The 13,581-nt window shown below is 36.9% G+C and overlaps 1 protein-coding gene across 2 annotated transcripts in view; it reads right to left on the bottom strand.

Moving 5' to 3' along the window:
* MED13L (mediator complex subunit 13L) overlaps positions 1-13,551 on the bottom strand; it is a 302,219-nt gene extending 288,668 nt beyond the window's left edge. For both annotated transcript variants that reach the window (XM_073881054.1, XM_073881055.1), the window contains exon 1: positions 13,384-13,551. In XM_073881054.1, the coding sequence (XP_073737155.1) occupies positions 13,384-13,455 (72 nt within the window). In that variant the 5' untranslated portion in view covers positions 13,456-13,551. The remainder of the gene's footprint in view (positions 1-13,383) is intronic.
* Between the last annotated feature and the right edge of the window lie 30 nt (positions 13,552-13,581).

The raw sequence follows: 13,581 nt of genomic DNA, 5'->3' as shown, positions 1-13,581 counted from the left end.
CACTTACCATATGAGAAAGTTTGGCAACAAACTCAAAGCTCCTTTAGAAGGTTAAGTGCCTCCCAGGGCGCCTGGGTGGCTCAGTCGGTTAAGCACCTGCCTTGGGCTCACATCACGATCCCAGGGTCCTGGGACTGAGCCCACATTGGGTTCCTTGCTCGGCAGGGAGCCTGCTTCTCCCTCTCCCTCTGCCTGCCGCTCCCCCTGCTTGTGCTCTTTCTCTCTCTCCCTCTATGTCAAATAAATAAATAAAATCTTTAAAAAGAAAAAAAAAAAGGTAAGTGCCTCCCTTAGTGAGTTTCATTCATTGTTTCATCTAGAATATTCCTCGCGATTACCATATAAACTACCAAAACAAGCTATTCATCTTAATAGATTCAGTAGAAAACTGTCCTAAGAACAAGTAAATACTTCCTTTTCAGCTCAAATTTATAAAACTTACTAAAGAAGCCAGTTTATTAGCTTACACATATCAAAATATGAGTTCTCATGAGAATCATTCCACTGTTTAATTAAATGTTATAGGATCCTGCAGACAGATTCAAGAATAGCACCATCTGTCTGGGTTACAAAGCTCAGTTTCACCATGGTATCACCAAACAGCAACAAAATATCATTTTCATACATATCTCTCTCAAGTAATTTATAGACATATAATGAGTTTAATCTCTTTGGGATCAGGACATTTGATTCAATCCACACAGATGATTACATTTTGTATGTAAACCAACATACTTTAAAAAATGCTTGTAGTAAAGTTAAGAACTTATATTTCAAAAGATAAATATTATGGTCTTAAGCAGCTGGGATGTAGATTTATGCTCTGATATAACTTCTAAATGTTAAACTGCTCAGGTGCTTTATAAATCTGTAAAATTAAAAAGTACCTGTTGTTGAGAATAATTATCATGTAAGTAAATGTTCCTAAGATATCTATAGCTCTAGGATTATAACACCACATTTTTTAAAGGACTTCAATTCCTTTTTCTTTTTTTTTTTTAGAAGGGGGGAGGGAGAGAGAGAAGGAGAGGGGGAGAGAACCTTAAGCAGGCTCCACACCCATCATGGAGCCCGACATGGGGCTCAATCTCACAACCCTGCGATCATGACGTGAGCCGAAATCAGAGTCGGACACTTAACCGATTTAGCCACCCAAGTGCCCCTCAATTCCTTTTCTTTTAAATGTGAAAAGAACTTAAAAAGAATTATGAATAAACTCACCCATGTAATCTGAAGAACATAAAAATAAAGCTGACTGAGAAAATTTCATTATATTCCTGAATCCAAAAATAGAAAATACTTGACACTGCAACTCATAATCTAAACAACTAATATAGGAATGACTGTTATAGTTGAAATACCCTCTACACCTCCCCTCCACTGAATACTAAAGCAGACCACAAGAAAGTGAAATTCTAAATACATATGAGTGCTCTGTATCCTAATCTTCACCAGTGGAAGAATTGCTAAAGAGCAATTATGGAATACAAGATGGCTTACTGGGTAGTCTCAGATGAGTAAACCAACAGTAAAAGGCAAGGTAAAAACTTCAGTCTCAAACTTTTGCTAAAATCTTAAGAGGTTATCTCAACAGGATGCTTTTTCTATTTATCCCAAGGCTTTTCTTAATGATTACTTCAGTCTCACTAAAAATGGACCTCAGGATGGTATCTGATCTTCGCTAGACAGACGAGGTACAACTTTACAATTCTACTCAATTCTATTCCCCCTTTATGATAATTTGCCTTAATCCCCAAAAAGCAAAAATCCCACCTCCACTTAATTTGTCCCAATATCCAGTCTTACCAATTAATATACCACTAAATGCACCTTCACTGAAACTGTCTGAAAACAAAATACATTGAACCACTAGACTCAGAACCTGGGAAGCAGCTGTATAAGAGCAGGGCAGGAATTCTTAGCACACATCTACAATGTATGTATGCCATATTTTCAAAAGTAGAGTTCTTCCCAGGGTTTTTGCTCATCATCAGTAAGAACCCCATCATAAGGTACTAAGCTGCTGGCTTGCGCAACAATTTAGAGCAAAAAGCAGAACACAGTAAATTATAAAGAGAGAAGAAAAGACACTGACCAAAGAGGCATCCCTTAAAATAAGATTTTCTGGAGTGGCTGACTAAACTCTAAAAGCAATTCCAAAGGAAAAGAACCAGAAAAATATGGACAATGGCACTGGTATTTGATACATTTCAAGGAGGCTTACTTTGAAGAGCACTTCTCATTTGGGCAGATGTTTGTCGATTCTAGTATGACTAGCTCAGAATTAGCTTTGTAATTCTGAAGTGTACAAATTAAGAAGATGACATCTGACCTACTTAAAATGACCATTAAAGGAAAATAAAAAATAAAGATGGCTAATTACAACAAGCACATCAAGTAAAAATTTAGGCACAAGCTCAATATATTTATTTAATCTTTGAATTTGAAAAGCTCTCAAGCTACAACTGAGACTTCACTTCACACTTAATCACATCTTACATCCTCACATCTTTGATTTGAGGGGGCTTACTCTTTTCTAGCACTAACCTCAGCCATCGTCTGGGTTCTTACCACCAACTCCCACCAGACTCCTTTCATCAACTAACAGCTCTTCTTCTATCTTCCACCTTTCTTTCTGCCCCTCCACTATTGTTGCTCCTAAGTCCACAAACACAAATGAGGCTCTTGCATTCTAAAAACTTTCCTTCAATCTACCTTTCGATCTCTTTCCCTCCCCACTCCCAAATCCCTGCCTGCTTCACAATCAGCCTTCTGCAGCTGAAAAGTGTACCATTCATCCATTCTGCAACCCACCAGAATCCAGAGTCTACTACCCTCAACAGTCAATGTAATGATTTCAGTTCAGTACTCTGCCATCCAAATAGCAAACGTGCCCATCTTTCACTCCTTACCTCTCTTCCCTTCAACGTCCACTATGACTGTCTCTGAAAATCATTATTCTCTTTATTTTTATTGCAGAGAAAGCGAATTATAGTCAACTGTAAAGCACATATAACACATACATTCACGACTTAAATGTCTAGGCTTCATGAGAAGTAACCCTGGACCGAAATCTAATTTGTTTTAAATGCACAAAATTTAAAGGATGGGTTACACAGTTCAACAATTCTAGTTTGTCTGTTAAGAGAGCAATCCTAGAAAGGCTTTTAAACACATTATTAAATGTAATATCATTTAACACGCTTGTTTTTCCTTAATTCATTTCTCATAATAGTTTCTATATCGTCTTGGATTATCTCCTGCTTTTAGTTTCATATCCCATCTGCTCATTTAAGATTCACGTCTGTCCAGTTTCTGAAATATTTGTCACTTCAGTCATTAGCATTTTGCGTAATATAGCACTGTTTTTTTTTTAAAGTTCAGAACTGAATTATTTTAGAAAACTGATTATTTTAACATCACCCTTTCTTAATCCCAAATTGGCCTGCCCACCCTCCAAATTTTCCACCTAACAAAAATTAGATTTCAGTAAGTTTTTTTTTAAAGATTTTATTTATTGGGGTGCCTGAGTGGCTCAGTCGTTAAGCGTCTGCCTTCGGTTCAGGTCATGATCCCAGGGTCCTGGGATAGAGCCCACCAGCAGGCTCCCTGCTCCTCGGGAAGCCTGCTTCTCCCTCTCCCTCTCCCACTCCCCCTGCTTCTGTGCCCTCTCTTGCTGCGTCTCTCTCTGTCAAATAATTTTCTTTAATTATTTATTTGAGAGGAGGGTGCATGCACAAATGGGGGAGGTGCACACAGAGGGAGAAGCAGACTCCCCACTGAGCAGGGAGCCCGATGTGGGGCTCAATCCTAGGACCTTGAGATCATGACCTGAGCTGAAGGCAGATGCTTAACCGAGTGAGCCACAGAGGCACCCCAGATCTCAACATTTTGTAATTTTTTAAAAGGAAACCAAGAATGAAGACCGTAAATCAGAAGTGTTCTACTACACACCCCTTCAGTAAATATTCTCAAGGACAGACTTAGAGTTGTCAACTGAGCTTCCAAAGAATGTCCTTTCCATTCCTCTCTAGGAATTCCTTCAAGATCCAGTTTAAATGGGTTAGCCTGGTGATGGGTATTAAAGAGGGCACATTCTGCATGGAGCACTGGGTGTTATACGCAAACAATGAATCATGGAACACTACATCAAAAACTAATGATGCAATGTATGGTGATTAACATAATAATTAAAAAAAGACAAAAAAAAAAAAGATCCAGTTTAAAACTCCCCTTCTGAGTTTTTCTGGCTACAAGGTCCTATGCTACCTGTTAGTGATGCTCTTCCTCTGCACTCATCATATAGCATCCTAGAAATTAAATATTATATGTAGGTTTTTTTATCCCCACATATCAAAACATTAGCCCTTTTATAAGCCCAAGGCCAGATCTTAATCACTACTGATGCATATACATTATTCAAAAATGAATTCTGTAAGTCCTGAATTTCTCAAATATAACATATAAGAAATTAACGTTTCTAAATAGTAGTTTATTGCCTACCCCATCCAATCTCACCCCCAATTCTCTTTTTCATTTCACTAGGGCTCAGAAGTCCTCATTTACCACAAAAAATAGCAAGTAGAAACCTTATCTCTCATGGTGAGGGAAGGAAAAAAGGTAAGGGAAGAGCTAAAGGACAAAGAAATACAAAAATCTTTTCCTGATGACATCACAGGACCTGCCACTATTCTCAAAGTTTTAATAAAAGTGTATCAAAGAGGAAGCAGGAAGGGAAGGGAAAATTCTTCCCATGGGGGAGGCCAATCTGCACCTCTCAACACTCTCTTCAAGCCTCTCTGATAGCAATCCTCTCTCCAAGGCCTAGAAAAGGGCCTAGGTGCTGGGCTGTCCTCACTCCCCGCCGCCGGGGGCCAAGAAGGGTTTTTAGGGAATGCCTGCTCTGACTGCCAGCACTATTACAGTCAGAGGAAAGGTGCTCCTGACATTCTAAACTGGAACAATAAATATAAGTTCATTCCCATAAAAATGCTGCCATAAGTAACACAAGTAATCAAGTACAACACAACATAAATAAGCTAACAATCATTTGTAGCAACAGAAGGCTAAGTTTTTAAATGGAAAAAAAACTCAGAAATTAACTTTTTAAAATATTTTAGAGAAGAACACCTACATGTAAAATTCCACACCTCTGGATAAAAACTTAGGACTCTAATCATATTCCGCTTGACTAATACAAAAACTACAATTGGGGGTGGGGGAATTCACTTCTTCAACAAGGTCTAAACAGTATTTTTAAGATGTTGCTGCCTTATTAAATGGAAAATAGAATTAGCCAATAGCTGAGAGTACATACTTTGTTCAAAACATAGTAAGGGTTGTGACATGCATGGTCAAGAGTAAAACATGATTTAGTCTTTCGGAAGAAAAAGATATTTATTAAGTACTATTTCTGACGTTCCCTGAGACAAATCTCAAAATGTTAATAGAACTGCTATTTAAAGTTCAAAGAGCACTCTGGAGCTGCCAAGGAATTAATAACTTAAGCTACCAAATAAGAGCCACAGTTCAATTTCCAGGCTCAGCCAGTCATAGCTTAGGGTTGGTACAGCAAAATCACTCAGCATATTAAAGACACACTGTGAATCATATATACAAATGAAAAATTGGAACATCCAAAGATAAAATTCAAGTTTTTCTTCTCAATGGCTTATTTATGAGGAAAGACTCAAGAACAATTTAATCTTCTGCTCCCCTAAAACAGGTACAAATACAACATAACTGCCATACCTAAAACAACTAATTTTGCCATTGCAACTTCCTAGTGAACTGCCTAGGGCTACTCTCTGACCTGAGTTTTAATTTGTTAGAAGTCTCTTCCTATTAAAAAACATTCTCTAGTCTTTCCTTAAAAGGTACTCAAAAATGATCTTTCATATTTCCCGCCCTCCCTATTTCCATCAAGTTTACTGAAGGAGAAACTGAGGCACATAACCATAATGCAACCAACCTGATCTGACTAGTCAGTCACTAATAAAAAATGTGAATACCACTCAATTTTCCCCATTACCATTCACTGCCCATTATGCTGGGCTCATGAAAAGTAATCCTAAACTGAAGATTGAGCAAAAACCCTACCGTACAGCTTAAAGAATGAAAATGAAGGAATTCTAGATCAAGCTCCAAACAAAATCTCTAACAGGTTCCAAAATCTATAGGTTGCCTACCACACTACAGAAAACTAAATACTAACTAAATGCCTATTCCTTTGATATATGATAAGCACACAACTCCTGGTTGGAATTCTCTTTAAAAAAGGTTAGAACTCACCTAAAATATTACCAAGCCACATTACATATGGCCTGGAAAATACATATTCAGAATACAGAGCTAAAAATCTAAGTAAGTTCAAAGAAAAATAACATAATTCTGATCAGGACCTAAATGAGCAATGAGAACTCCCTTAGGAATAAGACAGAGAATAGTTGTCCAGTAATTAATTTATTTAACAAATAGTTAATGAAGGTCTAACTATTAAAGAGAATGCAAAGATGATACAGACAGGGTCATTGTCCTACAAAACCTCATGCGCTTATCACAGGTACATAGAAGAAGGTACATATATGGAGCAAGACTGACTAGTTCTGCCAGTGAGAGTCAGGGAAAGCTTCACAGAGGAGGTGAAATTTGACCTACTTAAAAGATGAGTAGGATTGTGCCAGGCACATACGTACATGCAAAAAAATAATAATAAAAAAATAAACTAGGAGCTGGTTCCTGAGTTAGATATACATATGTTTTTCCTTATTTCTCTTTAGGACATTAAAATTCAATCATGAGAATTGCCAACACAAAATGTTTTTTCACACCAATTATACTCTTTTGAATACTTTACTTCTTAGCTCTCAAATTAAACCCAGATGGATTTAATCATCTTTCCTATTTAATGAAATAATGTAGAACTCTATGAGGAAGCTTCATGTGTCTTACACAAAAATACTTCCTCAGAAACTTATCAATGCCCTTTGGGGGGAAAAAAATCAAAAGTTTTCATGCAATTTAATATACCCTTTAGATGATCAATCTTTGAAATTCCCACTCAATATTATAAAAACTCTATTCACAATTATATACTTTATTTAAAACAAATCATTTTCTCAAATTTAAATATCAAATGTCTTAAATATATCCAATTGATGCAGTGACTCAGAACAAATTACGACTCAACTATTACAGTAAAGAGATCTAGTGATGAATGAGAAAATACTTACCTGCAAGTTTACCTAATTCTCTTTATCTTCCCCTTTCCATTTCTTAAGTTAAAGTTACAAATCTAAACTATGCAAAATAAAGACACAAATGAAATTTTAATATAATCAACTCAGGAGGTTCCTTCAACAGTAATGGAATTTCACTGTACTGGAAAAAGTACAAAATGTAGAAAGCTGTCAACCAGGGCTCTGTGCTATTTCACAGTAGTAAAAATAGGTTTTTAATAGGATTCTACCACAATTCACCAATAAGAAAATAAACATTCAGAAATATACATAATAAACCAGAGTATGGAGATGGCCAATGACATAACATTTTCCCTTAGACACACTGATTCTCCTAATTCTCATCTAGAAAGAAAAATAAAAAGTCATCTTTCCTCTTTTTTTCCAGAATCAAATCCAAATGTACTCTGAAAGACATTTTATTAGCTCAAAAAAGGAAAACAACTTTATTCCAACAAACATAACTAAAGCATGCTAACATAAATGCAAGCAAAACAGGCACTCCTAAAAGAAGACTATGATAGCCAACTTACGGGGATAAAATCTAATCTATACTACAAATGATTATTAAAATTAAAGAATAAAACCTTGTAGCAGAGTGAGGGAACTGTCGGAAATAAACACCAACCACAACGTTTGAAATGAACTTAAAACTTTTCTATCAACTAAAGAAAAGATAGAAAACTATGTTACAGATGTACATAAGTGACTTTATACTAAACAAAAATTGGGCATGCATACATATTTCATTCATGCAAAATGAGTCTGAATTTACAATTCCTCATTTATGTTAATATTTACCAAGATTAATGGAAAATCATCTCCCCTATGTAATGAAGTGAATTCCCCCAACAGAACAAAGCTAACACCTTCAAATCTTTCAAATAAACAATGAAAGCACATACTATAAAAGGAAATTATCTGAACAGGATCAGAAAGAAGTTAAATGATTCAAGAGGGAAAAAAAGTTCTAAATTCCAAGAACACATTACAAATATTAATTCCAAAACTCTAAGCAAGTCCTATGAAACAAAACGTGCACGTGTATGTGTGTGTATGAATTTTTTTAACTATACGCCAAAGCACATTTTAAGGCTACCTAATTACTTCACTTTGCGAGGCATTAAATGTTATTTCTCAAAATAGGAATGTTTAAAAAAACACAAAATAGAAATTCTCGTGACCAACATTACAAAACACAAATAGTTTATATAGCAGATTAGCACACAATACATTTCAAACAAATGGCACTAATAACAATGTTGCATAAAGTCTTTTTCTCAATTTTTAATAGCTGCAATGCACATTTCAGTAATAATACCCAATATTCAACCATATTTTTAATTTTCATAAACTTTGATCTCTCTCACTGGCTGGTTTCTATGAAATAAACATTACCCACTTCCAGAAAACGAAAACAAAAACAAAAAACACATCGGTACCTTCTACTACTGAAAGAGGGAACATTATTCTATCAAAGTCAAATCATTTCAGAAAAATAGTCTATCTCTGAATCAAACTTTTGACAGTTGTATTAACTGTTCATTAAAAAAAAATCCAGATAAGCAATCTTTTTACTATTTACACTGAGTTTCATCTCAATTTTAAGTAATCTGGCAAACATAACTATAAAATGTACTTATCTTTTGCAAATGGTTGTCTCAATTTATAGCATATAGTAGAAACTGGTGACAGAGTATCTTCTTTATTAATCTCAAGAGTAGAGATCTCTGAAAGTGTCTGATGAATACAATTAATAAGGCTAAATTAGCCAGTGAACAAAAAAGATGAATCCATTTTTACATATGTAATTAATCCACTACCATAACTTAATTTTATCTAAAAGAATGCCTTAAGAGATTTTTTTCCAAATAAATACCTAATACAATCATGAAAAAAAATGACCAAAACATTCCAAAGAAAATACTAAGCTATATAAGCACCTGGGATAAACTCAATAAACACTTATATCCTGAAGGCACCCCCAGGCCTTCATTCTCAAAAAAGAGTCCCAACCTAACTTCCTCTCAAGGAGCACTTCAAGCAGTAAGACAGCAATATTATTTTGCAGCATGCAAGTCTTAGGTACATTATTTTCTCTTTAAAATTATGAACTCATCACACGTACAAATGGCTCTTTAAAACGGTCCAGTAAACTGCTACACTATGCCTTAAATTGCTGTCTATTATGTACTTAAAAATATTTACTAGCAATTGGAGGTTAATATGGCAACTATTACCGGGTGGCAATTATTGCTATTAAAAATATATAAATACTGTAACACCATGTGCTAGTAACAACAAAATGCTAAACAGAAAACATACATTAGCAAATTATAAATATTTTCATTAAAGAAAATAAACCATCCTGAAAAAAAGATGCTTTATGTTTAAATACTAAAATTGGCAAATGGGATGAAAAAATACCCTGTGTATGTATTCTGGCACTTGAGAAGATGAGAGAACTCATTCCTTTTGCTCATTTTCAACTTACAGCCCTCCCCATTTGTTCTAGCTCGAAAGAAAAGATCCCAAAGTTTCTATATTTACAACTATCTTCCCTCTCTGCAAAAATATAAATCTCCTAAGAGAAAAGAGAGCAGGTCAACAACAGATTACCTTAAAGCTTCAGATACAGAATTAATGGTCCTTCAAAGGAAGTATGTACTAATACGTGTACGGGTGTTTCAAATTCAGGGAGGGAGAATTTGATATCATCACCCAATTACCCCACAGTCAGGAAGATTCTAAGCAAATAAAACAACGTGAAGGTGGAACACACATACTTAAGAATTAGATCAAACTCTCAAAGAGTATATACTTAAATCTAGTTAAAGACCACAAAATTACTTTCCTCCATATGATCTCAATAGAGAAACAAAACTAAAGAAGCAAAACTAAAGATATATTTCTGTCTGGAAATTATGTCTTCCCTCAAGGGTGAGTTGACACACGATAGGGTGCAGTGTTACACTTTCCAAAAAGACAAGATTTAACACACTTAACTGAATTATAACTGAGTGAATATATAACAAGAGTCTCCATCACAGAAATGTGATGGACAACTTGAGAAAACAGTTTTGAGTCACAAAGGTTAACAGCAAGGCATGCATTTAATGCAGGAGCTACGAATCCCACAAACAAACGGTAAGAATAAGAAACACATACAATCACCCATATCATACACACACAATGGCATTTTTTACATTAGGAAATGGGGGTGGGCGGTGGGGGACAGAGGATTTGGGAAATCTGACACCATGCAGTAGAAAATCAGAAAGCAAAACAAGAACAAAAATCTTAAGGCAGTTTATTGCACAATCTACTTTTGCTAAGCCATAATGAACACTTCAAGGTAACAGAAAGTGGGTGGATCATTAGTGTGGTACAGAACTTTAATCTCTAGTTTATATTTCAATCCACATTAATATGAGTATCTAGGTAAATTCTCTATAAACAATACTTTTCTCTGCTCAAAAAACCTGCAGGCCAAAAAGAAAAATACATGCTATTATCATATTATTATTATCTTATCTCTTTAAGAGTTCTTGTAATATATGTTTTATTTTAAACATGGGACGACTTTAGCTCCTTTGAAATTAACTCTTCTATACAATGTACTTTAGACAACATATTTTAATATTCTAGGCTCCTGCCTAGAATTTCAAGGAAATTTTCAAGGAAAACTCTTCATTCGGAATGAGCAAAACCTTACATTATCAGCAGCTTTTTAACTGATTCTCAATCTAAAAAAAAAAAAAATAGCACCTTATCCACCCTCCACATACAACAGAATGCATTCTACAGTCCTTAAAAAAAAAGGCAACCCACGAATTTCTTCAGTTCTGCATTTCAAACTTGCCACCTAATGAGTAATCCTACACACACACACACACACACACACACACACACACACACACACTCAATTCCTGGTTTAAAAAGGTTGAGAGAAATACCCAAAGTACAAACCTCTAGTCAGTCATAAAACACAAAATCCTCTATTATAAAATTGCTTGTTTCTCCAAAAGAATCTCAAGCATCTTATCTCTTTAACATTATCATCCTTACTTGAGCTTTAAAAAAAAAAAAAAGATAAAAGAAATGATGTATCTTAAAGGCTGGCTACACATATAGTTTCAATGGTCTACAAAATCTACTGTATATAAATTAGCCACATATACACAAGCCATTACCAGTCAGAATGATATATGGTAATTTCGGGGCTCTCTCCTCACTAATATTGGTCTACTTGGTTATTTTAATTACCTGTTAAAGCATCAATGTGATCACCAGCCACCAAACAAAAACCATTTTAAATACCCCTTAATCAATATGTTCGCTAATCTATTAAAGTCTCTGAATCTGACTGATACTAAATGATATTCTGGGGGAGAGAAAAGAGAAGGCAAAATGATTTCTATTCCCACATATCAAAGATCAAGGGAAAATTATCACAGTACGAAAAGGAAGAATTAAAACTTATAATTAAATTTTAAGATTATATACCTCAATAAGTACGTTGGGCGAAAAAATTAACGTGATCTATATAGGATAGTGAAAGCACAGATATGTCACTCTGTCTTTGTGGGTAAAAAAAATCACGTGTTTTGATGTTTTTTATCTGCATAAGAAAATATTTAATAGAATAGCACTTCCATCTGAAAAGCTGGCAAGAATGTGTATTTCTCCACTAGTTTCAAAGAAAAAAAAAAGCATCTATGCCTACCCATAATTAAATGTAACTAATTACAATTTGAACACTAAATTATTTATCCAGTGTAAATGTAAACAAGGATTAAAAGGAAATAATGCTTCTATCTACTGCAGAGGTTACAGAAAATAATTTCCAAAATGCATGCTCTCCAAAGGCAGTCCCCCCAAAAAGAGTACATAACTTAAAATAAGTTGTTTTTTTTAAGGCTAAATTAAACAAACCGTTCAGCCAATTTTCCAATTATATTCTACGCTTGAAACATAATTGCCTTACATCTGTTTACAAATCTTTGCTCAATATTTAAACAAATTCGTAGTCTCCCGGGCACATAGCTATACATACAGTAACTCATGCACAAAGCACATATTTAAAGACCACGCACTGCAATTATTAGCCTAAACGCCAGGTTTAACAAGGTGAATGTTTTCAGAGCTAGGTAATACGACCCAATAAAAAGCAAAGATGGCATTTACCACCAAATGTCACTGCCACCGCCAGGAAAGAGTTGCTGGAGCCCTATACATTTTTAATTTCGATGAATTTAGACGTCGTCGTCGGATGCCAGGCTTCCAGGAGAACAATTGACACCCTAACTGCTTCAAGATTAAGGCAGGCGATTCAAATCCGAAGGAAAAGTTGTCAATTATCAGAGAGAGACCGCGAGAAAGGCGAAGGCAGATAAAAGCGATGTTATCAAACCGCCCAGCTTGTTGCTTTTGTGTGTGTGTGTGGATTCGTTGTTAGGATAGAGAAAACAGTTTTTAAAAGACACAGGAGGAGAGAAAGAAGAAAAAGCCTTCTCCACCTTCCGTCGGCTCGGTGCAATGGCTTTACGGCTCTCCAGCGTAGTAAGCCCCGAGAGGCAGGCGGCTGTCGATGTTTACAATCGCGGGAGCTTCGGGTGCAAGAGTCCTTTACTGACACAATCGCATTCAATCAACTGTTTTCGGGCGAAATTGCAGGTGTCATTATGGAATTTAAAAAAAAAAAAAATTCAAAAGGCGGGCGGGCGGGCAGCCGATCCGACAAGGGGGGGAAAGGCTGCTTATCGCGGGCGCGGGCAGCACAAGGCAAAGCCTTCCACATTTAGGGAAAAAAGGGGAGGAAAGGGGAGGGGAAGGGGGGTGTGATTGCAACAGAGGGTGGGCGTTCGAAGTGCGACCCAGAATCCGCAGCTTTGAGACTTCCACATGCAAATTCCACGCCGAGCGCCGCGCTCACAAATGATTTTTAAAGAGCCAAATAAACACTGGATGGGATCCAAGGCGAGGGAGAGACGATCCAAAAGGGGGAGAATCGACGAGAGGCGAACGGCGGGGAGAGGCGAGGGAGGGGCGAAGTCCCGGCGGCGGGAGGAGAAAGTTGGTCCGCGGCGGAGGCCGGGGACCCCCCCCCCGACTCAGCCCCCCTCCCCGCAGCCCGGCTACTCACCAGCGAGAAGAGGTTGGAGTGACAATCCTCCAGGCTCGCCCCGTTCGCCACCCAGTTCGCTGCCGCAGTCATGATCCTCCGCGAGCCCGGCCGCCAGAGCGGGGCATGTCGGAGCGAGGCGTCCGAGGCGAGGCCGGGCCGGGCGGCGGCGCCTCGCCGGGGAGCGCGGGGCGGCCGGGCCGCCGCCGCCGCCGGGGG

The sequence above is a fragment of the Callorhinus ursinus genome, unplaced genomic scaffold (genome assembly GCF_003265705.2).
Source record: "Callorhinus ursinus isolate GAN/ISIS: 27379988/994484 unplaced genomic scaffold, GSC_fseal_2.0 scaffold41, whole genome shotgun sequence".
NCBI lineage: Eukaryota > Metazoa > Chordata > Mammalia > Carnivora > Otariidae > Callorhinus > Callorhinus ursinus.
The sequence above is the reverse complement of the archived record's forward strand: the minus strand, read 5'-3'. Positions and strand labels throughout refer to the sequence as shown.